The sequence below is a fragment of the Lolium perenne genome, chromosome 7 (genome assembly GCF_019359855.2).
Source record: "Lolium perenne isolate Kyuss_39 chromosome 7, Kyuss_2.0, whole genome shotgun sequence".
Classification (NCBI taxonomy): Eukaryota; Viridiplantae; Streptophyta; class Magnoliopsida; order Poales; family Poaceae; genus Lolium; species Lolium perenne.
Genome location: NC_067250.2, coordinates 316,597,095 through 316,624,973, shown reverse-complemented (window position 1 = coordinate 316,624,973; position 27,879 = coordinate 316,597,095). Strand labels below are relative to the sequence as shown.

The following is a 27,879-nucleotide window of genomic DNA, read 5'->3' as shown; positions in this document are numbered from 1 at the left end:
AGGGTTGGACTTGGTCCATGGTAAAAATTCAGTATGGGCTCAATTCCACACCCTGCCTGCAAGGTGTTTGATAGAATGCCCGCAAGAAAAATAATTTTGAATTTTGGAAAGATTTTTGGTGGAGTGTAATCATATATTAATTGAAGTATAATGGTGGTGGTGGTGGTCAAATTTGAGTTGGTTTGCAAAATCACAAAATGCATATGATCTTCATTTTGCATTATGGTTCCAACTTTGCTTGATCACCATTTGAGTTTGAGAAAGAATTTGCAGGGGTTGTTTTGGGCAAAGTGGTTCACCTTGATGTTGTCTTGGATGAGGTGCAAAGAATTGGCAAAGTTTAGTTTGAAAAACTTCCAAACCAGGGGCTCAAAGATGGCATCAGACTAAGATTGTTAATTTTGACCATATTGCATGTGAGTTGGAAATTCAATTTGTTTTCATTTTGATTTGAGTTTCTTTGATTCCAAAAGTGTTTATAAGTGTTTAGTAACCATTTCCAACCAATGGTGCAAGCCAAAATGGTCTAGGTTAAGAATTTGCAAAAATGGCATAAACCATAAGTGAGTGTTGATTTGATTTTTCTATTTTATTTTCTCCTTTCTTTTTCCTCCCATTTGGGGTGATCATGAGATCATTAATTAGGGTTTTAGTACAATGGTAATCACACAAGAAGTCATCATGGCAAAATGCACACTAACATAATTAAAAAGGTGAATTATATGCATAGCACTATATGGAGATAAAAAAGTTTTTGTTGGTTCTCAAATTTGCATTTTTGGAACTCTCTTTCTTTCTTTATTGAAAATTTGGGATGTTACAAACAGATACATCAGTAATAATTGCAAGGGATTACATTAGTCATGATAATTATAAGAACTTAAACTTGGATAAAACCCTGAAACTGCTATGAAATTGAAACTCACACTTGACAGCTGAAACTGACGAAACTGACACTCATATGTGAACCTAAGCAGCTAGACTGTCTGACAACAATTGCAAGCGCCATTGACTTCATCGAACCGTAAGGATGGAAAGCAATGATTTTTTCAGTCAAATTCATCTGTGTATTGGTACAAACCTTGTAATTTCGTCTGACGAGCGGCAGAGGCAGCAGAGATTGGTTCAGTACAAGTCCGCGGGGCAGCGTGGGTGGCAGTTCCACCGTTAACGCTAACCCAGCTCGGATGGCGGCGAGGTCGTAGTGGCGGATTGGTCGCTCGCGCAGGGCTGATATGGTAGCGATGCCGTCTGAGGGCGGAGAGGGAGTCGGCGTCGTGTGGGGGGCAGGGCAGTTTGGAGGTGACCTGGCAGAGAAACGTATTTTTGGGAACAAACCCCATGGATTTAGCCCTATCGCACGGCCCATCCCCGCACCCACAGTTTGGGCCAAAAGATTATACAATTTTTCTTCACAGCCAATTTGCCTTGTAAATAATATGTTCTTCCCTTGAGAATAATGTTCTAGTTTTATATTATTGGCACATTAGTAATGAAGTAAACAAGTAAAGCCATTCAGTCCCCAGGTAGAGCAAGAACAACATCTTCTCACCCACCTCAGTCGTACTTACAAAACTCTACTATGATTGTTACAATCCGAACTTCCAAATCCATTTTCTGTTCAATCTCTACTATGATTGTCTTTACAACCAAATAATTAGCTACATTAAATCTTGTACTTACAAAACTTCACAAATTTTCTTTTCTGTCAGACATACTGATATGTAATCTACACAACTCTGGTGTAGCCAAACATTGGTAGTCGAAATTAACTCGAAACTTGCTTAGCTATAGAATAAAGCATCTACACAAATGCAGCGTGCATCAACATGAAAAAAGAGATAACATGTGTAGCAGTAATGCTTATGCAACAGCAAACAACATATAAACATGACATAGTCTTAAACAACTGGGTATGATTGCCCAGGTTCCAAATAACAAAAGTAGAACATAGTCTTTTAAACATGCCATAGTTTAACCATGAACCTCCAGGGGAACAACTAAACAGAAACTAAATTTAGTGGAGAACATGAGGGCCAACAGCTGGACCGACGAGTGGGATGAGGCCAGTCTTGACGTAGTCCCTGAGGAACTTGCCAAAGGCAGCGTGCTTCACCTTGCTAGCAGGCTTGTGCTTCCGCTCGCTACCTTTTCCAACTCCCGTCGCGTGCTGGATCAGAGTGTCAATGTCCTTCGGGAAGACCCTGCCGCAGAATGGGAAATTAGGCTGACCGTTCCGGCGGAAAGGGATCTGGCCAGTCTTCAGCTTCTTCAGAATGAAGTGGCTCTTCCGGTCCCTGTCCTCCTTGTCGCTGCCCATGTCCTCAGAGTCTTGCTGCGAATTTGAAAGTAAAGAAGAAGTGAGAGAAGGAAATTAACTTAAATACAATTCAAGCATTAAATATTTTTTTGTGAACATTATTAAGAATTAATCATCATGTAGAATCAACATTTATGATCCAGATCCAACCATAGATAATTAGTTCACTAATATAAATAAGCACCAATTTAAAGTGCTGTCACAAATTGTTCATGGGTAGTCCAATCATTAGTTCACTAATATAAATAAGCACCAATTTAAGAGAAAATGGTGATTATAAATTTCATGGATCAGGGATCAATCATTTGTTCCCTGAAGATGTACTGATTCATAAAACAATATGGATTCATGATGTCAATAAGCAGGAATTCAAGAAAAATGGTGGTCATAAATTACATGCATCTGATCATTCATTTGTTCCCTAAATAAAAATGTTGTACACACTATGGTTTCATCATATAAATAAGCACCAATTTAAGACAAATGGTGATTATAAATTCCATGGATCAAATCAATCAATAGTACCTATAATATAATTCTTGTAATCATAATCCCTAGGATGAAAATAGGATTCGGATGAATTTAAGTTTGAAATGCAGTGAGCATTACACTAAGCAGGTATGATTCATAACACACAAGGAATCATGACCTAATTAAGATAAGTGCCATCTACTAATTTGAAACATGCATGAATATTCATGGTACCATAAATCATTTGGTTGGTACTTTGGTACAGTTGAATCAAGACGTGCATCAAATATTACAAATCTAGTAACTACAAACCCATAAATCAGATGAGTAAGAACCCCAGAATCATCAATTTCTACCAGAAGTAGCAGACTGGGCAAGTCAATCTATCCTATGAGCAAACCCTAGGGTGAACAGTAAGATCAAGAAAAACATGGGATCGATCAGAATAGTAGAGTACCTCGCTGCAGTTGTCGGAGGCCCCCTCCTCGAACTCGTCACACTCTCTGGGGCCATAGAGTAGGCGGTATTGCATGGAGTCGCGGTAGTACGGGTCGTTCGGGTCGAAGCCCTGGCCATCTGCTTGTGCTGCGGCAGTGAGGATGTCGCCCTTGGCCTCATTGGCGACGGCGACCACGGCCGGTTGGGCTGAGCCCTCCACGGTCACGGCCCGGCGAAGAGCGGCTCTGGTTCCGGAAGAAGATTCCGCCTCCGCGGCGTCGACGACTACCGGAGCATCGCCTTCACCTCCGACATCGATGACCGCACTCGCCTCCGACTCGTCTCCGTGAACACGCTTCATCTTGGGGGTTTTCGGTGGAAGGGGAGGAGGTCGATGGTGCGCTGGTGGAGGTGCAAGCGGGGTTTTTCGCCAGAGATTGGGGAAGAGAAGTTGCGGGTGGGAGAGACGATGGGGCCGATGGATATAGATGCTGCCGTTTGGGTTTCCTCTGGTTGACGCGTGCGTGCGAAAACGTGGATTCATGCATGTAGTCCACTTTCCCATTACTTTGACATGGGTCCCACGCATGACGGAGGGGCAGGCATAGAATTTTCAGTATGGGTATTAAAAATTATAAAATATTTTAAATACGAATTAGTGATCACACATAGTGAAGGATATTTGTTTACAAACCTTTTCCACCTTTAACATGGAGTCTCAATACAAAGAAAGAAAGTAAGAAAGAAAGAAATAAAAAATGAATCGAGTATGTAAATTCTTTCAAATTTCAAAGAATTTGATACCATGATTAGGGCTGGAATTTTGATTGTTTGGTCAAACCTAGGTTGACCTCAGTGTACTAAGAGGTTGTCAAACTTTTTTCAAAGCGAAACTTCTATTCTAGGGTAATGTGGTGACGCCAAATCAGACCAGCACGTGCTCCCAATTTTCCCAATACCCTAAGATGTACACGCTTCACAAGTGATGCCTCTTCTTGAGTTTAGGGAATGAATTTTTCAAAATTTTCAAACAAAACTGCCAAGATAGCATGCTACCATCATTACCCTCATGTTGATGCACCCTTGTGCCAAATTTCAGTCCATTTCAAGTTAGCTAGATCAAAAAATGGTCAAGAACTGCCCGTTCGGGGTAGACGGGCATGATCTTTCAGTACGCACCTCACTTTTGGTAGTGCTTTGGTAGGGAAACAATTTTTTTCTAGTTTGTTATTTTCCATGGAAAGTGTTAGCCACACATTGGCCAATACACAAGGTTTGAAAAGATTTCAACAAACTTTCAATTTTGTATGAAATTTTGAGTGTTTCGTCAAACCTAGGTTGACCTCAGTGTACTAAGAGGTTGTCAAACTTTTTTCAAAGTGAAACTTCTGTTCTAGGGTAATGTGGTGACGCCAAATCAGACCAGCACATGCTCCCAATTTTCCCAATACCCTAAGATGTACATGCTTCACAAGTGATGCCTCTTCTTGAGTTTAGGGAATGAATTTTTGAAAATTTTCAAATCAAAGTGCCAAGATAGCATGCTACCATCATTACCCACATGTTGATGCACCCTTGTGCCAAATTTCAGTCCATTTCAAGTTAGCTAGATCAAAAAAATGGTCAAGATGTACTGCCCGTTCGGGGTAGACGGGCATGATCTTTCACTACGCACCTCACTTTTGGGAGTGCTTTGGTAGGGAAACAAATTTGTTTCTAGTTTGTTATTTTCCATGGAAAGTGTTAGCCACACATTGGCCAATACACAAGGTTTGAAAAGATTTCAACAAATTTTCAATTTTGTATGAAATTTTGAGTGTTTCGTCAAACCTAGGTTGACCTCAGTGTACTAAGAGGTTGTCAAACTTTTTTCAAAGTGAAACTTCTATTCTAGGGTAATGTGGTGACGCCAAATCAGACCAGCACGTGCTCCCAATTTTCCCAATACCCTAAGATGTGCTTCACAAGTGATGCCCCTAAAACCCTTGTTTCCGCACCACCGAACCATATGGGATCACCATGGAACACACAACCAACCTAGAAAACCCAATGTACAAAGGGTGGGGCACCCCACCATGCACACGTGTGCCAAATATTGGCCCCATCCAAGGTGGTTAGATCTTTATTAGGGCATGTTAGACCCATTTTGCCCCTAAAACCCTTGTTTTGGCACCTCCCAACCATGGGATCACCATGAATAACACAACCAACCTAGAAAACCCAAGGTACAAAGGGTGGGTCACCCCACCATGCACAAGTGTGCCAAATATTGGCCCATCCAAGGTGTTTAGATCTATATTAGGGCATGTTAGACCCATTTTGCCCCGAAAAACCCTTGTTTCGGCACCTCACCCCACCATGCACATGTGTGCCAAATATTGGCCCCATCAAAGGTGTTTAGATCTATATTTGAGCATGTTGCCCCTAAAACCCTTGTTTCGGCACCTACCAACCATGGGATCACCATGAAACACACAACCAACCTAGAAAACCCAAGGTACAAAGGGTGGGGCACCCCACCATGCACAAGTGTGCCAAATATTGGCCCCATCCAAGGTGGTTACATCTATATTAGGGCATGTTAGACCCATTTTGACCCTAAAACCCTTGTTTCGGCACCTCCCAACCATGGGATCACCATGAATCACACAACCAACCTAGAAAACCCAAGGTATAAAGGTAGGGTCACCCCACCATGCACAAGTGTGCCAAATATTGGCCCCATCCAAGGTGTTTAGATCTATACTAGCGCATGTTAGAACCATTTTGCCCGTAAAACCCTTGTTAATTCGGCACCTCCCAACCATGGGATCGATCACCATGAATCACACAACCAACCTAGAAAACCCAAGGTACAAAAGGTGGGGCACCCCACCATGCACAAGTGTGCCAAATGTTGGCCCCATCCAAGGTGGTTTGATCTATATTAGGGCATGCATGTTAGACCCATTTTGCCGCGAAAACCCTTGTTTCCGCACCTCCCAACCATGGGATCACCATGAAACAAAGAACCAACCTAGAAAACACAAGGTAGAAAGGGTGGGACACCCCACCATGCACAAGTGTGCCAAATATTGGCCCCATCAAAGGTGTTTAGATCTATATTAGGGCATCTTAGACCCCTTGCCCCCCCCTAAAACCCTTGTTTCGGCACCTCCCAGCCAAATATTATCCTATCTGAAGTATGATTGAATTATGATTATTGCATTACATGTATGAATTAGGATGAGTATAATTTTACTTTTTACTAACATTTCTGAAAGTTAACACACCATTGGTCTGATAGCCATTACACAAAGTAGTTCAACCCATGACAAAACACAAACTACAACTATACACTTCACAGAACATCGAGCTATATTTAGGGTGTGTTTAGGGCATCTCCACTCCAACCTTTCTTCGTCTTCTTCTCCTCCTCCAGCCACTTATCCCACGGGACCCCAGGAAAACGAATAGGGCTTGTTTGATCATAAGTAAGAAACCCCCAAGCCGCGTCACTCCATTTTTCATGCCCATCGGTGATGTGCATGTATGTCCACCCTTCATCCCCCCTAGAGCGCTTGGTTCTGGTCAATTCTTTTCCCTTGCAGCAGCTCGATGCAGAAGCCTTTCTGCCGCTAGTTGAACTGGGTTGCACTGCTGTTGGTGTTGCTTGCGGAGGTAGCAGGTGGCGCTGTCCATAGTTGCAGAGACGGATTATACGGTATAGTTCGTACGCCACAAACCCATCTCTAGCAGCATACTCAAGATTAATTTCATCGAGGGGCTTCTTCTCCCAGAACTTGTGCTGGCTAGATGGAAATTCTTTCTTCATTCCTTTGTAGGTCTTGTCGATGAGGGCGACTGCCATGTTAGCCATCCCAGTCCTATCGCGTTCAAGCTTGAACAAGTCCTGCAGATCAATGTGGCACTCACCTGGTATCTCAATATTCCAACTTTCCTTCATTGTTTTCTTGTCATTTCTTATATCAATGCTAGCAAAGTGTACACCACTACGTAGGAAATCCATGAGTTTCGGACACCACGGATCGCTACTGCTCCACCAAAATATTGAAAGAGAGACAAATGTTAAATATTGTTGTGAAAAAAAATATACTGAAAGTGAGTTGTGAAATGCACTGAAATTATTTGATGATATTTCATTTCTACGTGTCATTTAACAATTTTAGTCTGAACTTGAATGGAAGTACCTATTGTTGTTCATATCAGTACCTTGAAATGGATTTGGAAGTTGAGATTGTAACCATAAAGATGAATGAGTAGTACTAGGTTCGTGAGGGTGATTTAGCATTACTAGAAGCACATAAATAAATAACAACTAACTAACCACATCAACAAGATTGATAGATAACATAAATGAACTAGTATGAAGCATCAGATCTAGATGAGAGAAGTTGTGTAAAACCTGGTTTTACAACTGATTTGAACACAAAATTATGGAAGTTCTACTATAGTACATAACAGCAGATTTTCATATTTCAATAGCAGTACAAGATTGATAGAGGGTTTTTAAGCCCGGCTGAAAAAGTCGAATCTACATATATACCTTGACCATTGGTAGACTAGTACATGCTTCTTCATCGCGAGTTGGACGACGGCGATGCGACAGTCATCTTCGTATTCCGGGTCGCAGTACTTGAAGTCGAGGCCCATGAATTTGTATTCATCCTTGCTTAGCCACTGCTCGTACATGTCTACAGTCTTGCTTGCTTCATAGCTGTCGTCGGTGTAGATGACCTCAATCTCGGTCGTACCATGTGCGATGATCTTGCGGATTTCAGTGCTTTGGTTGGTAAGTTCATCCCCCTCCATGGCGTGGCGTAGGAGGAAGCCGAAGAGGGCGCAGTGGAGAAACAGAGGAGAAAGCAGGGGTGGGGATGGAAGACGACTCGGTGGGGAGTTGAGAGAGGCACCGTAAAAAAGGCAACTGCCCCTCCGATATGTACCCACATTTTGTGGTAACAGACCGACATGTGGGCCCAAGTGTTTTCGATGGCATCTTCCTCTCGTATTGTCACGTCCAGTTCGCACTCCTCCTCTTTGTTTACCTACCAAAATTTACTCCGAAAAAACCCCCTTTCGGCAGAGGAGGGAGACCACCACGCGTTGGCGCCATCCATCTCTCGACCTCGCCTCCCCTCGCTCACCATCCCTCTCTGCCGCCGCATTCTCTCGACTGCCATCATCGCCCTTGTCCTCATCGCGCTGTAGATTGACCCACATCGCGTCGATTCACCAAAGATCCATCGCGGGCGGCACTCAGGTTACTACTTCTTCTTCTCTTCTGGATGCGATTGCAGAACAATTTGAGTTCAAACACTAATTTTCTTTTCGTTTACAAGTGCCCTACTTGTCCCGACAGGAAAGAGTTGTGCGATCTTGTGTTAGATATAGATGGTACCACGCTTTTATGTTCCATGTCATTCATGATTGATTGGTGTGTTACACATTTATTACTAATTGAGATGGTACTTACACAATTACATGCATCATATTGAGATGTTGGACTGAACCTTCCTGTGACGGAGCTAGGAATTTTCGGCACTGTAGTTAACTCTATATTCTCTCTTTTTCAGTTGGGTCTTGCTCCATAAAATTAGTATTATTTAACACTAATTACTGAAGGTTTTGCTAGTGTCACTAGGGTCAGCTAACACCACAGCTTATAAGGGAGCTCCGTCCCTGGTACCTTCATGTAATTTTGATACTTCCAGGTGCCCAAATGATGTTGGTAGCTGATGTTGTGTGTGTACTTTTATAGGTAGGTACTTTGTGATGTTGAAAGTAAGAGCTCTGGTACTCACTCACTCTACCCTTTTTAGGGCCAGTAGCTATTTTTAGTAATTTCCCTTTTTTCTCTTCAGCAGTACAATGTGAGCTCTTTTACTCCTTGCTGCTGCTAGACTGCATTTAGTCCTAAATTTCTAGTGAACCTTGCTGTTTATAGAATGCGTTTACTCATGTTTCGGAACCTTGCTGTTTTGGCTTGTCTTCTAGATGTAACTGAAGTCAGACTTTTTTGTACGATGAACAGGCGGGCTTGCACACGATGGACTGCGAGTTCTTCGCTATAATAAACGATGCTTCATCTGACAAATTGGTATGGTACTCAGTTTAGGTGTCATATTTGTCAGATTAGGTGTAATGATGTTCATGGCCTGCTCTATCCTTTGCTACAGTCGCTGCCTAAGAAGTTCGCGGACTTGTTAGAGGGCCGTGAACCCCGTGAACTGAAGGTGCGTGAGGTTGGCATTCGGCGTACCAGCACGTGGGACATGGATGTGTGGTTCGACGGCACTGGCCGCATGTTCCTCAAGCGCGGCTGGGAGTGTTTCACCCGGACGTACGGCCTGCAGCAATTTTATTTTCTGATCTGCAGTTACGACGGCCGCGATGTTCTCACAGTCAAGATGTTCGACCTGAGCATGTGCCGCATTCAATACGACGCGACCTACAGTACGTGCACTCTATAACCAAAATGTCAATTCTACAGTATTTTGCCGAAACTTAAGCTGCATTTTTTATATGATGAACAGAGGGATCTGTTAAGATGGAGTTGTTAGACTTTGAGTTCTACACTACCCTAGAAGACGCTCCATCGGACAAACTGGTACGCTTCATCGACCCTAGAAGTGCTCTTGGAGCATTTGTTCACTGGATATGGCAAATTTGAGCTCCCACTGAATGTTCATCTTTTCAAATAATTTGCATAACAACCTGATTGCTCAACTTTGATCAAGTAGAACTGATTACTGGGTACTACTTGTTTACATATTTATAGTACTGATGCATCATCAAACAGTAAGCTTTTTTTTGTTGTAAGCCCTCTTTTCCATCTATTTAACTTTGATATTCCTGCAGATGCTGCCAATGAAGTTCGCGGAGTTGCTGAAGGGCCGTGAACCACGTGGCCTGAAGCTGCGTGAGGCGGAGGATCCGAGTAGCAGCCTGTGGGACGTGGATGTGCTGTTCAATGCAGCTGGCTACATTTACCTCGGGCGCGGCTGGAAGCAGTTCGCCCAAAATTACTGCCTGCAGCGTGGCAGTTTGCTCCTCTTCAGTTTCGATGGCGACGCCTTGCTCACCGTCAAGGTGTTCAAGCTGGACATGTGCCGCAGGCACTACTACTACGACCACGACGCCAGTACAAGCAGTGAAACTGGCCCAGATCCCAGGACTGATGAGGAGTCCACGGATGAGGAGTCCACATATGAGGAGTCCATGGATGGGGATGACCCATTTGACTCTTCCATCATCGTCTCCAGGAGAGCTGATCTTGATGACGACGAGAAGGACCGCATCCGTGAGCTTCTAGCCTCAAAAGATGAGTACATTGGAGTGCCATATGTGACTCGTTTGACGAGGACAAATTTGGCCAGAAATGAGATGGTACGTATGGTTCTAATGCTATTTTTTTCTACACAATTTGAGCTTACAACGTGTGCCTTTATATGACCTACTTCTTTTTGTTTTTCATCCACACGTTTAAAATCCAGAGACTACCTAAGTCCGTAGCGGACAGCGCTGGCATTCCATCTTCAGGCCATGCTGGGCTACGCCTCGGAGTGTCAGAGGCGTTCACCACAGTTCCGTACAACACAGACAGAGACGGCCGCATTATTTTTGGCAGGAATGCATGGCGGGAGTTCCTTAAAGGCAGGCATTTAAAGGAAATGCAAGCTCTTCTCGTTACACTTTGGAGCACCCGTAACCGCCACTTGGACGTGAAGATTGTGATGCAGGCGGTGTCGCCCTAGTTGTAGTAGACTGCTAACCAAGACATTCGCATGAGATCATGAACACATGGAGGCCTGTATTTATCGTAGGGGCAACAGTGATGTGCTTGAGTACATTGATCACCAAATCCCTGTGCAGTTGATGTGCTTCAGTTCATTGAACACCAAAACCCTGTGATGTCTGCATCTGCAATGAAGATTATTGGTCTTCTCTATTTTTTCAGTGGCAATTTGACGTTTGCAGATATTAATAACGCGGCGGCAGCTAATTAGATGCATGACATAATTGTTTAGGGGCATTACATGACTCATGTGAGACTTTCACATGTTATCCTGTCCACTTTTGTCACAGTAATAGATTGATGCACCTTTAAAAGTTCCTAGCCTTCCAAATAGATAGGCCAGCTCACCGATTTATCAGGTTCTCCCTTCACCATAACTTCTACCGTTCTTCGGAAGTCCGTTTCCACAGTAGAAGAGGTGCATTGTAGTTGTATGAGGAGGTTCAGATCAGAAATGCAGGCCTTAGCCTCAGCTTCCTCCGCACTCGAACGCCAGGCCAGGAATTCCCATTTTGATAGAATAGTAGAGCCCTTCTTGCATCATCCACTGCCACCATTTGTTCCCTCCATTCTAATCATTAAACACAAATTTTTTAGTAATATTACTGTTTGCAAGCATATATATTTCATATATTTCTTACAAATATTAATTTCCAAATTTATTTAATTTTTCTTAACGTTCAAAAAACCATTGAACAAATAATTACGTTCCCACCAATGTAGTTTTGGCCAAAAATTTAAAACCTCCCGCTAAAAGGCCCGTACGTGGAGACTCTGCGATTTTTTTGTTCCCACCAAAAACGAAAACCATCTTTTTAACCTTCCCGCTAAACTATCTCCATAACTAACCACGACTGCCAAACTAAACGCAAACACCGCGGCAAGTTTGTTCGCGATTGGATCTGAGCTCACTCATCGTCCTCACCGGATTCAATGGAATCCTCTCAGGTTATTCCTTTGTCATCTGCTCTTCGGCCGCTAAGATGTGCAGCACACCGATTTTTCTACCCTAGAATTACATGCTGGCGGCGGGGATCGTTGCCATGTTAGGTGCCGCCGCCGCTGCTTCGCCCGCGCCAGCGAAAATGCTGAGCCATGACGTGCCTCCCGCGTCCGCACTAGCGTAAATCTGTTCTCGAAATTGGTTTTTCTTGGATATTGTTTTTTCAGTTCTTCTCAGTTCTTCCTCTGCGCCAAGCGTAAATCTGTGTATGAAGCTCACCTAGTAGATCATAGGATTTCATGTGTAATTCGAGTTTGCCGTGCTGTGCACCACCGTAGTGACGATGGGAGACTCATTATCCATGTGAAAAATGCCTCTGTCAATTTTCATCATGTTGTTCCTCTGTGGATCATTTGCGAATATATATGTTTTTCTTATCGTGTATCGAACTGAGAATTAACAATACATGCATGCTTCATTTTATGAACTATTCTTTTATTTACATAGCCATGTAACTATTCTTTTATTTAAGATTTGCGAATTTACTGATTATTTTGGTGCTAATTTTTTTCTTCTATTGAACTGTAGACTGGCGAGGAGATTTGGAGAGTTAAACTGCACTACGAAGATGATGGTAGAACAAAAAAAGTTATGGATATGACAATCGAAAGGACTGACATCTGCTATATTGAATTGATCAGTATGATTGAAACTGTTGGCTTCCATAGCGCGTTTGATTACCTCTACTACAGGGTAAAAAATGCCCATGGCAGAGCACAATTGGTTCCCATCGAGCATGCACCTGAAGTGGAGAGAATGGTATCCCTGCTCAATAAGGAGAAGAATATCAACCTGTATGTGTTTAAGGAGAAGCCCAACGTTGATATTGCAACACCAGGGTCTCAGAGTACTGATGAAAGCGTATCCACCAGAAAGAAGCGAGGGTACACTGTCTCAGGTTATGCTTTCATCCCAAATCTCCATCGCACATCACCTTCAGTTTAGACTTTAATAAATATTTTCCCGGTCACATTTTAATGCATGTTTTAACTAATCAAGTATTTAAAATAAACATGCAGTTAGGGATGCAACAACTGAGGACCAAGATTCAAATGAAATAGAAGATACAGATTTCTCCGCTACGAATGGTACACAAGTACATCAATTATTAATCAGGTTTCAGAATTGTGCACATTGCTAATGCTATGTCCATTTATTGCTTACATGATCAGTAAAGAAAGGATCTGTTAAGAAGAATAGGGTGGATACTTTACAAGCTTACATAAGAAAACATGGAAAAGCCAGATCCGGTAATTTATTTTTGACATTAAAGATATGTCGAACATTTGATATAATGCATACAAAACTTGATTGCTGAATCGGTGCAAATGGTAACCCTGATACAAGAACTGAAGAACAATCTAGCGCTCCAGTGTGTGAAGATGACATGTGCCCCCTTACAGAATGGCCTTCCCATGCTCGCCGCTACCGCCAGAAACTACAGGACGGTACTAGTTTTTTTTACATGTATGTCCTCATTTCTTACAATGTACTACACAGTAATACAATTCTTTGTGTATGTTTTGGGCTGTAGACGCTGACACACCCAAGAAGAAAGGGTGAGGTGTACTGAAAGGTTGGAAAGCAAGTAAGAAGCGTCATGCCAATGGAGATGGAAAGCTAAATATTGCATTCTCTGATAAATTGGGTGGTGCGGTAGGAATGAACTACCGTTCATTCAAGGATGACATCGTTATCATAATGAAAAGAAGGTTACCAATTATTGTAGTGAGGAGGTGGACGGACATTCACCCTGACATCTATCGACTCATAGTTTCAAATATGTTGGTGAGTACAACCTTTCTCACATGTGTTGTCTTATTTTTTCGTCCATAATGAATTACTAAAGTCTATCCGTTTGTTGTACGCATTACAAGACAGATATGATCTGGAAGATACACCTGAAACAGAAGATAAAATTCTAAAAGTTGCCAAAGAGCGATATAGAGGCTGATGGGCATCTTTAAGCAGCACCTACAAGGCATACAAAACAGATGATGCAAGAATGTCAAATATTCCAGAAGATCTGCAACCTGAAGAGTGGGAATGGTTGATTCAGTACTTTGGCACTAATCAGAAATTCAAGGTTATCTCTATGCTCACAGTTTGTGAATTGTGTACTATAATGAAATGGCTTGTCTCACTCGTTTTTTATCACTGAATGTGTAGGAAGTCAGCCAAAATAACTCGGATAACTGGAAGAAACTCAAGACAAACCACAGAGCTGGATCAAAACCCTACTGTCAACTGAGTTTTGAGAATGTATGAGCCTACTCACTCTGCATGATTCACTGCTCACTGTGCTTTAATGTTTGTAGCATGTAATTGTTGCACTACTTGCAGAGAAATAAGGAAACTGGAGAAGAGCCAGACTGCATTGCTCTCTGGGAAATCACCCACTGCAAGAATGGATCATGGACTACCGAAGAGTCCAAAAAAGTTTACGTGAGTATACTGACTAAGAAGCTACTCTAAACTTACTTAATGTTGTTCATCGTGTATGGTTCTTCATCTGATGTGAGTGTTTTTTTTTCGTAATTAGGAAAAAGCATCTAAAGACATTCAAAACCGAGAAACGGAAACTGGAGGTCCAGTTTCAGTTGAACAAAGAATCAATATTTTCCAGGCTGCATATAAAGAATCGGTGAAATGCAAGTCATCGCAGCCACGTGGGTTTGGATACATGGCCAAACTGCCAACTAAGTCTGAAAGGATTAAGTTTCAGGTTGAAGAGCAAGCTCGTGCAACCCAAAAGGTAAACTCAGAGCTCAGCCAGCAGGTCACAGAATTGGAACAGAAGTTACAAGATGAACGTGGTAGTATGGATGAGAAGATTAATTTTGAGCGTGGTCAGAGGGAACAACTTGAGCAGAGGTTAGAGGAAGAGCGTGCTGATAGGGAGAGAATGATGGAACTTGAGCGAACCTCAAGAGAGGAATTTGAGAAAAACATGATGGCAAAGTTAGCTTCACAGTTTCAATTATAGTTTGAAGAGTTCACCAAACAGATTGAAACAGAGAAGACGCAAACAAATAAGGTGATGATAGTCATATGCTTGCAAACTCCTAAGTTTTAGTTGTTTACTTGCATTGCTAACAATGCACATCGTTTTCGCAGATTGAAACACAGAAGACGCAAACAAATAAGGTGATGATAGTCATATGATTGCAAACTCATAAGATTTAGTTGTTTACTTGCATTCCTAACAATGCACATCTTTTTCGCAGAATTCTAAGAAGCCAAACCTGAAAGAAAATATTACTCCAAACCAGCAAACACCAGTTGTACAGAGCCCTGCTAAGAAAATAGTTCCTGCGCACAACACGTTACAAAATTCTCGAATGTATAGAGCATTGGTAAGTCACAAACTTGTGCAAATTGGTACTAGTACATACTGTTTTTGCTTCACTCACACTATAGCCTAGCTGCACCTTCTTCTTATGTTTCACTATGTGTTGTTGCTGCGTTGACTCACAACTACTGTTTTGTCTTCACCCACACTAACACCTAGCTGCACCTGCTGCTTATGTTACACCATGTGTTGTTGCTGCGTTTACTGTGAACTTAAACAAACAACAGATATGTGCTAGCTAGGGACATGAACTTAACTTTCTTTTATTCTTGATTGCAGGATGGACATGCAAATGCAAATGGAAATGGAAATGGAAATAATTAGATGCACTGGATTGTACATCACCTACATTAGGAGAACTACGATATATTTGAGTTTTATTTGATCCATATTAGCTATGAGAATTATGATTTGTATGAATATACATATTGACGTACGGTTTTGAATATTTTAATGCAATGCCCGTATTTTTTGTTTCCCCTATTTTTTATTTTTTATTTTTAACGTGGCAATAGGCTATTACCACGGTAAATGTAGTGTTGCGTCAAGTCTCAGTCGCCACGACTACCTGTTTTGTTCACATGTTTTGATAACTTGGCACCACGAACAAGGGTTTTATTTAAATAGATTTTCTCCACTAACATTCTGGCCGTTGTGATAGAGTGGCGCAACGAATAGTTTAAATTGTCGCTCTTGTTTGTAGCTACTAATATTTAGGCCATTGTGGCTACTATTTGGCACCACCAAAATAATTTCTGTTGAAATAAAGTATCGCCACGGAATTTTCCATTGTCGCAGTAGTTTGTCGCTTCAACTAATTTGGCCGACGCGATAACCAGAAAATTCTTTTACCACGATTGAGTTGTTTGTGGCCAATCGTTTTTACCACGCATATAAGGTTTGTTGACATAGTTTCTTGCCACCAAAATTATTTGTGTTGAAATAAATTATGGCCACAGAATTTTCCATTGTCGCAGTAGTTTGTCGCTTCAACTAATTTGACCGTCGCGATAACCAGAAAATTCTTTTACCACGATTGAGTTGTTTGTGGCCAATCGTTTTTTCCACGCATATAAGGTTTGTTGGCATAGTTTTTTACGACAAAATTGGACGTGGCAAATAAACTGGCCTATTCCAACGAAAGAGCATGTGCAATGAAACACGCGCTGTTGACATAGTAGTCACTCACCACGGTTTGGTATTTGTTGCACTAGAGCTATACCCACAAATAAATATGGTTGCATTAGGTGAGTGCCGCCACGAAAAAACGCGTGGCAATTTCCCGCATTAATGGTTGCAAAAGACCAATTTATTTGCCACGAAACTAATTCTGCGGAAGCAGCCTAGTACCACGCCATTATTCGCAATGACGCCCAACGAACGGCTTTTGGATGCAACAGGTACCTACTGCGACGATTTGGCACTTATTTCCACGAATTAGAGCATTGCAATAGAACGGATTTCCTGTAGTGGTATATTTGCTTGTGGCTGTCGACAGATTTACCAAGTGGATTGAAGCTGTACCAGTAACTTCGGCAGATGCAACATCAGCAGTAAATTTCATTAAGGGGATAGTTTTTCGGTTCGGCGTCCCTAACAGCATAGTCACGGACAATGGTAGCAACTTCACCTCCCGAGAATTCAAGGATTATTGCGAAGGCATGGGCATCAAACTGCAATTTGCATCGGTGGCGCACCCGCAAACCAATGGCCAGGTCGAAAAAGCGAACGGTCTCATATGCAATGGCATCAAGAAACGACTGCTTACACCGCTTGAAAAAGCGAGACATACGTGGGTCGACGAGCTACCCTACGTATTGTGGAGCTTACGAACAACACCCAATGCAGCAACTCAAGAAACTCCGTTCTTCTTGATCCATGGTGCTGAAGCAGTGCTCCCGATAGAAATTGAACACAACTCTCCCAGAGTCGTGGAATATGAAGAAGAAGCTTCGCAGAAGGCGCTGGAAGATGATGTCGACGCAATTGATGAAGCAAGAGATGTGGTGCTATCAAGAGTAAGCGGATACCAGCAGAACCTCAAAAACTATCATAGCCGTCGATTGCGGCCCAGATCCTTTGAAGTTGGCGATTTAGTTCTTCGACTCAAGTAAGATGGACACGAAAAGCTAGAGTCACCATGGTTGGGACCATACATCGTTACCGAAGTTATCCCAGGAGGAGCATATTGATTGAAGGACAAAAAGACATGCAAGGATGAAGGGAACCCGTGGAACGTTGCACAGCTGCGACGTTTTTACGCTAAGTCAAGATAGCAACAACTATGTAACCATACATTGTACTTAAACAGCTCGCAAGTTTTCAGACGCACTCTTTTCCTTTCAGGGCACCGAGTGGGGCTGGAAGGTTTTTAATGAGGCGGGCTTGCGATGCTGCAATATAGCATGGTTGAAATAAAAATAGTGATGACATATGTTTCTCTCTTTACGAGCAACACAATCGGCAACAATACGCGCTTTGGTTTTACAAAAGCCTCGTGAACAACAAATATAATCAGGCCACCCAAGATACTCGGGGGCCAAACAGGGGATTACAATATAGCCAGAAAAATTGCTTCGACTTCATATATATGTCTCGCAGAAATTTACAAATAGAACAGGACAATATATCACTCAATACTTACAAATAAAACATACGACATCGCGTCTTGGCTCAAACCTCACGCGTTGATCAAAGAAAAGGATCCCTATATCAATTTATCTATATTTTCTCTTGCAGCACGCATCTGCCGCGTCGAATAATTGTATCAATATTCTTTGAAAAAAGAACTGTCCACCTTCAGGAGTTCATCAATCATCCTCTCAGCAACAGGCGACATGACCACATTATGACGTTCAATGTTCACTTTCCTTTTCGACAACCTTGTCAAAATCCAACTTTGAGTGGCAGATTTTCAACCAAATCAAAGCAAGCTTGGCGCCAGCCACCATTTGAGCCTCCACAAAGTCATGGATATTGCGCACATCCTTGAACTTATCCATGAGTTCAGTAAGATTCTCAGGCTGAGGGTTCCGAGAAACATGACATTATACACCATAGCCAAGGTACTATTGCAGAAGTCAAGAAATCCTCGAGTTTGGGCGGCTCGATCCTGAAATTGAACAATACAGCGAGTGTGATCTTCGTCCGCCCAAAAATCAATGTCGTTAGCCCTGGCAAGATGAAGAAGGGCTTCAACTCGTGAGTTCACTCTTTGCTCTTCGGCGGCAGCATCCAGGAACGAACCTACGAGAAACAAGAGAAGAAGCAATGTAGCACAAGGAGGGACACAGAAAAATAGCAAGGAAATGATGAGACAAAAGTAACATACCAGCCATATCTTGACTTGCATCAGTCATCAGGTCGAGCATATAACTCTCGCGCTGAGCAGAACGAGCGGTGTTGGCAGTCGCAGTTTTCTTCAATTCAGGAGCTTCTTGCGCCTGACGAAGAGCAGCTGGTTCCCGATCCGAGGATTTATGAGATTGCTCCAAAACAGTCACAGTTTGTTTTTTCATCGACAGCAACTGTTGTCGTAGATCAGCTATCTCTTGGTCAATTGAACCAGGACACGACGAAACATCCAAGGAAGCACCGCCAGGTACTCTCGCGGAATGGGAGGTAGCAGGAGAAGCGTCGGAAGGTCCAGCCCCAGTATAGTTGTCACAAATTAACTGGAAGACAAGAAAGTATCGACATCAATCATTCGGCAAGACACGTTTTTCATTCATATTTAGAGCACATCTATACTTCTTATAAAGCAAAACCCCACTAACTGCAATTAATGTTAGTCTATCTCTACATGCAAGCCGTCCACATCATCTATTCCATTAACCAATCAAATGTCCATGTCATCACCACTAACATTTATTATTGATGTATCCTTGCATGCAAGCTATCTATGTCGCCAACTAACTGCAATTAATGTTAGTCTATCTCTACATGCAAGCCGTACACATCATCTATTCCATTAGCCAATCAAATGTCCATGTCATCGCCACTAGCATTCATTATTGAAGTATCCTTGCATGCAAGCTATCTATGTCGCTATTTTTTGATTAAAATGTCCACATAGCTAATTTATAGCCATCAAATATAAAAATAATGTGAATTAAATTTAGCATCTCAACTATTTTGACCAATTAATGATTGCATACTTCTATACACAATTCATATTACATATGTATTATACCATTTCATTTAGACAATATAATTTCTTAGAAGATTCCCGCTGCAACGCGCGGGGTATCCTTCTAGTTACATAAACGAGTCTTTACAAAATACGGCTCATAGGGAGCCTACATAATTGATCGGGAGCAGCAAAAGGCGGCAGTATCTACAAAAAGGAAAACAAAAGGAAGTACAAGTTGGTCTACTTGACCTCCGTTTGGGCAGTGCTAGCAGATGTTGAAGACTTTGGGTCAAGGAAGGCGATAAGTTTCTTCGAATAAAGCTTGGCATCCTTCACCAGGGCCTTCTACTTCTCGCTATTCAAACCCTTGACAGCAGAGGCTCTCACCCAGTCGACCTTTTGACCACTGGCCGCCACAAGAGCGATGGTCCCTTCGACTCTAATCTTCAAGCTCGCTTGACGATAAGCCAAAGCTGGATCATCCTTTGCCAGAAATTGCTGGGCGAGTTGGGAGAAAATCTCGGGCTGCGTGTTCTTCGGGAAGAAGTGAGGGAAGATGTGCTTCAGCGCATTCCGCACGGCTGTCAGGCATTTGCGCGCCAGGTCGCAATTCAACTCAAGAATGTCAAGAGTATCCAGGACATGATCTTCCGATTCCTGGTTCAAGGTGTAGTGCTCACCCATCTTCCCTGCTAGAGAAAAGAAGGACTTCATCAACATCAAAGATAGTTTTAGCCCAAGGAAAAGTTGAATGACAAAGGGAGAGATAGTATTACCCGAGAATCTTCTGGATTGTGTCTCAAGGCACGTAATTATATCATTATCGCGCTGGACGAGCTTGACCTCCCTGTCGCTCAAGGCATCTTCAGCAGCTTGAAGTCTTCGACGAAGATATTCAACACCGGTAGCATCCTCTTCAGCCTTTTAGCAAGCTTTCTCGCTAGCTTTGAGCTTTTCCTCCAAATCGTTGGCACGTTCTTCGGCACGACGCAATGCCTCTGGAAGAAAAGGTAAATGAAGATACAAAAACAAGATAGGAATTAATATATAAAACATCAAGTGCGGAAAAGTCTTACCTCTTAAATTTTTGGCCTTGTCGCGGAACCCGATAAAACGGGAGCCTAAGTTGACCAACTCCTTCATCAAGGGCTGTAAAAAGTCGACAAGAAAGAAATATAGTACCAAGAAGCAGAAAATTGTTTGACTAAACAAAAAAGGCGACAAACAGGAAAATGTAACTTACATCGTCAAGGAGAGGAGTTGACATACTCCCGGCGGCAAGTTCTTGTTTGCCAGCAGCCCCAGTTTTAGCCCTCTTCTTCTTCGGTGCTCGGGGGCTGGGCACTGGAATCGATGCTTCTGGATCATCTTGCGCGGGAGGCGAAGCTTCTGGCGCGGCACGACGATCCTCAGAAAGGACCAACGTGTTGGAGGTGCTCGTGTTGGCTGGCCCATGAGCTTTGGGCTCCACCTCTTCTTCGTCGGCTCTGTCAATATAGCAGCAAAATAAATATAAGGAAACCAAAAGAAAAAAGATAGGAAAGAACAGGAACGGGAAACTTACGAGCTAACGTCGCCGGTAGCGGCGTACGGGACGAAGACTTCTTGTTCTTCGGGAGAAGATTCTTCGGCGGCTGGTTCGGGGAGTTTGGACGCGCCGGAATCTTCTTCGTCGACGTTTCTCTTCCTCTTGCGCTTGTCGGGAGAAGCAGCAGGAGGAGTAGAGACGGAGTGAGCGGAGTCAGAAGGTTGCTCTGACTCCGAATCTTTGTCAGAGGAACCCGCACTTTTCTGAGATTCTGCGGGTTCACTCTCAGGAACAGAAGATTCTTGCGAGTCATCTGTAACGACGACTCGCTCATCTACATCTCCACCTTCATGTAGTGGAGGAAGGGAGGAAAGAGTCTTGTGATCCTATAGCAAAAAAGAACGAGAGAGCAAAATGAAATTATCAAACCTCGAAGGACAAACAATCGCAGCCAACAAGTTAGGAGTACAATTCGAAGAAAAGAACTTACATCGGGGAGAGCGTGGTCACCACTGAAAGGTTCCACGTGGCAGGAAGAAGGGACTTCGTTACCCGGAAACCAGAAGGGGGATGAGGGGAACTTTCATCCCCTGGCATCCTCATTGCTTCCTTGTTGAGCAGGCTCATCCACTTGAGCATCCGTTTGTCCTGCGTGGAGAGCTTCAAACTCTCCCATCCGGAGATCTTGTTCTTCTCCACGCACTCCTCAGTGCCAGAAGCACGGTTCTTGCAGAGCTTGGTGCGTGGGGCCATGGTGGAAGCACAGTGGAGAAGCAGAGGGGAAGTAGAGGATGAGTGCGCGAGGTCCTCGAGGAGGACGAAGAAGAGAGGCAAGGGCAGATGTGCGGCGCAGTGAAGGGGGAAAAGTGAGGAGAAGGGTAGAATTTATAGGTGGAAGACGATACGCTCAGCCGTTGGATGAAAAGGAAAAGATCCTGAACCCTACACGTGTTCAAGTGGTAAAATGGTCTTTACATTTTAATTTTACCAGGAGGAAGTTACCGCGCGCGTGCCGGGAATTTCGGAGGACATGCGCGCCCCACTTGTGTTACGTGGAGGAAGTGCAGAAGTTTGGACCCACAGAACACTGGTTTGCCAGGAGTCGTGTCTTCCCAAGGTGGCCACACATGGCTCTCGTCAGCAACGATGTCAGTATCAAAAAAGCTTCGAGGGATGGAGCGAAATATAGTTGAAAGAAAACTTCGAGATCTAAAGCAATGTATGGCTGGAAAGAAAATTCGGGAGCCTATGCCCAGATGCAAGCACCTGTTCATATGCTCGGGGGCTACTCTTATCAAAAGTATTGTGCATACTTCTGATAAGATGACGTGGTGACGGAAAAAATACAGAGTTGATCAAAATAATAGAAGTTGAGCCTACAACCAAGTGCAAACACTCAGCTGTAGCCTCGGGGGCTACTCCCATCGGGAGCGCTGGTCGCGCACTCGATGAAATATAGAGAAGAAAAAGAAGGGAATGTAACAAGTCAATATAAAATTGCAGTCGAGGAACTTCTTCCGTACATCTTCGAGTTACATATAACTCATCATGTACTCCCATCGGGAGGTCAAGATATTGTTTCACGAGTTAACTCGACAAAATAAAGAATTCCAGCAGCCGCACAAAGATGCTCGACAATATATTCTCAGAGCGTGTCCGCCACGATAAAAACTCTAAATGCCGTGACTCGAAAAAGGGTGCGAAGGTAAGACCCCAGGATCCGTCCTGCATGGCGTGGCATCGCACCCGAATGCGCTCATCCACTTTATCCGCATCAGCAGATGCGAAGAAAAATCCCGACGGACGCATTAGGTACTCGATAAAATAAAACTGGGATTCGATTCACGGTAAGTCCTTAAGCGGCGCGTGTCGAATCATGCCAGTATCCCGAGTTCGAGTCCAGGGACTCGAGCTTGAAGTAGGTTTTTGCGGGTTTGCGACGGGAGCAATTAACTGGTACCTGATCCGTCAGATGAACCAGCCTCATTTACCATTATCCCTGTACAAAATAGACATTGAGCAAAATATTCATTATGATTTGAAAGTTTTACTAAATAAACATGCGACTCAGTTTTACGATGGAGATTTTACTCGACTCTACGATTCAAGCAAAATCTCGGGGGCTACTGACATAGGTACGCCGAATAGGCATGCTGAATAAAGTACCTGGGTTATATGGAGAGGACGTGAAGCCCACGGACCCAAAGCTTTGGAGGCCCAGAAGCCCAGAGATCTTCGGATAAGGAAAAGTAAAGTTGTAGTAGGAATGTTGTATCAAAATAGGAAAGGCCCAATACGCCTCGGATAGTTTATAACTTGTACGACACGAAAAGCCTCGGCTCCACCGTAACCTTTAGTCGAGCACCTTTGTTGGCTGAAGCCTTCGAGATCTACTTGCCCTCTACTTCTTACGAAACCCTAAGTCTACAATCTGTAGGCATTGATGAGTTAATCTCTCGTCAGTGACCGTGTGATGTGTCACCATGCTCAGTGCCATCGTGCCCTTCGTCATCGACGTCTCCGGTAGATCTTCGTCTTCCTCATCTCTAGCCTCTCTGCCGGCATTCTAGATCATTCTAGCGCTCGTCTAGTTTCTCTCTTTTGGAAAGAGTGATGCCATGTCGATCTCTCTGCTCTGTCATATTTATTACCTCATATTATGTGAGTTCTTGTCCCTATTATTAGTTCATGTTACCTCTCCGCTTAGTTTATCCTAGTCCATCCATTTAAAGAACAAGATATGTGCTTGATAACCCCCAAGTGCAGGGGATCACCGTAGTACAATTCGATAAGTGTTTGAGTGTCGAACCCAAGAGGAGATGAAGGTAATCTATCTATTTTCTAAAGCCCTATAACCCACTTATATGGCCTTCTATGCAAAGCTAGGAGATATGGTGTTTGTGTGAAGAGGTTTCTACTATAAACTATTAGTGCTGAAATTAAAATGCAAGAAGTAAAATGCAAGACAAGTAAAGTACAATAAAGTAAAGTAAGATGAAGGGAAGTGAAGTGTGGCGGAGTAACTCGAGGGATTAAGTTTTCTAGCAAATTGCTACTTCATTTGTGTAGTTGTCATATTTAGTGAAGCATAAAGATAGTCTTTTTATTGTTTCTTCTAGAGAGGAGCCATAGATAAGTGTAGCCATGGATATACGCAAATATACACCCCTAGTGATTGATCCTAAGGCCATAGGTATGAGCAAACATAGGAATTATTAAGACATAAAGTCCAACCAAGTTTAAAGATCCCCATAGTGAAACCCCCCATTTGATTAACCATGATAATACTACATGCATATTTAAGAATTAGGACAAGGTTTCTGTCAGCTCCCGCTGTCCCTATCCCTATCATCATGCAACGGTGACAATCTTATGCATCCCCCGACATATGTGTGCACTCATATATCAGTACAAAGATCATCATAGAAGATAACAAATACTTATATGCAACCATCACAAAGTATCTCACAATTGCCATGAACAAGTCAATACTCAAACAAAGACATATAAACAACTAATACCATGGGAAATTGATAGATTGCAATACACATAATGTTTGACAAGAGATTAAAAAGAGTAGATGAAGATGTTGATGTAGAAGTTGATGAAGAGGTGCATCCCATGGAGGAGATGACGGTGAAGATCGTTGTGCCGGCGGCCACGGGAGGACGCGGCGCCCAGCGGCAGCACTCGGCCGGCGCGTCGCTTGGAGGGGCGGTGGCTACCCTTGCGGGCAGCGGCCCCTTGCCCCTTCTTCTTCCTTGGACTTGGTGCTGGTGTTTAGGAGGTTCTCCCCATCCTTGGCGGCTGCCAAGGAGGAGGATTTTCGTTACAATGGATGGGTGCCTCCAAAACAAGGGTTTTCCCTCAATATATAGAGGTGGAGATGCAATCTTGGCCATGCGATTGATGCCCCTTTGATCCATGGGCTCTTGGGCACCTCTAGAACCTTCATAGGACTCCCCTTTGTACTTTATGAGCCCATAAAGTCGTGATATGACCGAATCCATCAAATATGGAAGAGTTTGTGTCAATCACGTCACCAATTTTTAGGTTTCCGAAACTGCCACTGTATCCTTCAGTAAAACGGATGCCGATTTCGCATAAGAACTAAGTTTGGGACGTTCTTTATGTCAAATTAAACTTCAGAAAATTATCCACAACTTCTATCTCTTACACGTTTTCCGTTTGAGGCCATCTTCGGGTCTATTTGGGGCCATATTTAAAAAGAATCCTGCAGGGACAGATTTCAGAAAACTTCAGATTTCACCATAATAACCGGTTTCCTTCCATATTTGCCTATTTTCTACACAATAAAGTTTTAAACAAAAAATTGTGCACTTTCTCAACTATTAATAGGTTAGTCCCAATAAATATAATAAAATTGCAATATAATAAGGATTTTAAGTACAATAAACTACAAGGTTTATGTATGCATTTTTACATGCTTCAGTGGCTCTATGTGTTCATTACATCAAGTATTACTTGAAGTGGCAATTATTCAAGTAAAAGCCCGAAGCTAAAAGTCTAGGCTTGAGCCTGACCAGCCCAGCCGCCGGGCCAAGAATTAAGGCCCGAGCCCGGCTCGAAGCCTGAAAAATCCCGGCCTGGCCCGATCTTCGCTAAAATGCGTATTCTGCAGGCCGGCCGACCGGCCCAGGGATGGGCCAAGAATTCAGGCCCGAGCCCGGATCGACGTGCAAACTTGGTCTGACCCGGGATTTTTAGGCCGGGTTGGGTCTTGCCATCTAGGCCGGGCTGCCCATGCCCAGCTATAATTCTGGCACATGGATCGCTGATCTCCATGTAGTCCTATCAAGAGCCATGAGCTATGGAATTTATTATACCGGGCATGCAAGAGTACTTAAAGGGTATTAGGCCACAAGTTGATATGCATTCACTCTTGGCGGGGTTGTTGTCATACCATATTAATGAGGTCAACAATAGATGCAGAACCCACAACATTATTTACTGTTACAATCGAAGCATAATTGCTTCGTGAACTCTACACGGACTTGCCTATGGTTGAAAAACCAATATCATCCTCATAAACCATGACAACCAAACTGTGATTTTCAAAGTGAAAATTTTTAAGGGTGATATGAAGAGTTCAAAACATGTAAAGAGAAGACTGAAATCTGTGAGAAAATTGAAAAAACTCTGGAGTTATATGTTGGGATTATGTCCAAACAACTAAGATTCTAGCAAATCCTTTCACAAAATTATTGTCAAGAAATATGATACTCCTTTTATCGAGGGAGATGGGTTTGAGACCCACATGAGTTGCGATGGGCTAACCCAACCTATGTGATCGAATATCCCGTGCCTAGCAAAACAAATCGGAGCAACTGCGCTGAGAGAAATCTTTTATACTCCCAGTACGCTGCAGATGAAATGATCTCATGGATACTTTAAGGCATGTTGATTATATCTTAATTTATTATTTTTGGCTCTTGATGACCGAGGACGCTATCCTACAAGGCAATCTTGAAAGAACACACCTACATGGGTGACACTGCCACTACTAGGAAAAGGCCTATTGTAAACACCTGGATTTTTAATTCCAGATGCCTATTATGCCATACATCGCAATCCCATGAATATTATTTTTGCGAGACATAATAGATTGATATCACAGAACATCATTCATTACAAACCATGATAGTCTTACATCAAGGGATCACATGATCCAGACATACAATAATAGTTGATCTAATGATCAATTACAAAACACACAGCGGAAGAAAAGTAGTAGCGGTCCATCTGTTCCACAGGCAACGCTTGACGTCAGGAAGTAGTCCTAGTTATCGTAGACGTCCTGCTGTCCATCTTCCTGGTATTGGGGCTCCTCTTCATAGTCTGGCCATTTGAATAGCCAGGGACAAAGCCATGAGTACTTTAAAGTACTCGCAAACTAATACTAATAGAAGTACTAATAGCTCGAATAGGTATTCTAAGCTTCTAGGTTCATTTGCACAAAGCCAGTTTTATTTCATAAACACTTTAATAGTCAAAGACTCTTTATTTGTCAAAACCTACTCAAGTGGGAACATTAGTGTCATTCCCACAACTCTGTTGTGATTCAAGTCAAAGTCACATTTCAAATTCAAGTCACAAGTCACCAGTCACATTTTGAAAAGTTCTGATGACGGAACAGTATGGCCTTTCCAACTGTCCATGACCGCGGACGCGGCTATTCGAATAGTTTCACACTCTGCAGAGGTCGCACACTTTTGCCACAACAATTGCAATAATCCGTAAGGGGTAACTGGCCCTGATTTATCACACTCAGTGTGCGGACTACCAATCATAACCTTTCAATTACATATCCTAGTACATGCACCTCTCCCTATGAGTTTGGCCTCCCAGCCATGGCAAACCGCCATCCTGGGAACTGCAAAGGGCTTGGGTCGGACATTCACCTCCTTTCACGTCATTTTACTTTCAACGGAGGCAGCCTCGGCATAACCCCTATGACGCTTGTTGATACGTCTCAAACGTATCTATAATTTCTTATGTTCCATGCTAGTTTTATGACAATACTCACATGTTTTATATACACTTTATATCATTTTGATGCATTTTCCGGCACTAACCTATTAACAAGATGCCGAAGCGCCAGTTCCTGTTTTCTGCTGTTTTTGGTTTCAGAAATCCTACACAGGAAATATTCTCGGAATTGGACGAAACAAAAGCCCACGGTCTTATTTTCCACGGAGCCTTCCAGAAGTCCGAAGAGGAGACGAAGAGGGGCGACGAGGCGGCCACACCCTAGGGGGGCGCGGCCCCACCCCTGGCCGCGCCGCCCTATGGGGTGGGCCCCTCGAGCGTCCCCCG

At 43.1% G+C, this 27,879-nt stretch overlaps 1 protein-coding gene and 1 pseudogene across 1 annotated transcript; one reads left to right on the top strand and one right to left on the bottom strand.

Annotated features, from left to right (window-relative positions):
- Nucleotides 1-6,799: 6,799 nt before the first annotated feature.
- On the bottom strand, nt 6,800-8,041 carry LOC139834041 (uncharacterized). Its single transcript, XM_071824423.1, has 3 exons — nt 7,776-8,041; nt 6,955-7,203; nt 6,800-6,902 (listed from the first exon to the last, which is right to left on the bottom strand). The coding sequence occupies exons 1-3, from the start codon at nt 8,039-8,041 to the stop codon at nt 6,800-6,802; spliced, it is 618 nt and encodes a 205-aa protein (XP_071680524.1).
- Nucleotides 8,042-12,046: 4,005 nt separating this feature from the next.
- LOC139834040 (uncharacterized) lies at nt 12,047-15,706 on the top strand (annotated as a pseudogene).
- Nucleotides 15,707-27,879: the final 12,173 nt, after the last annotated feature.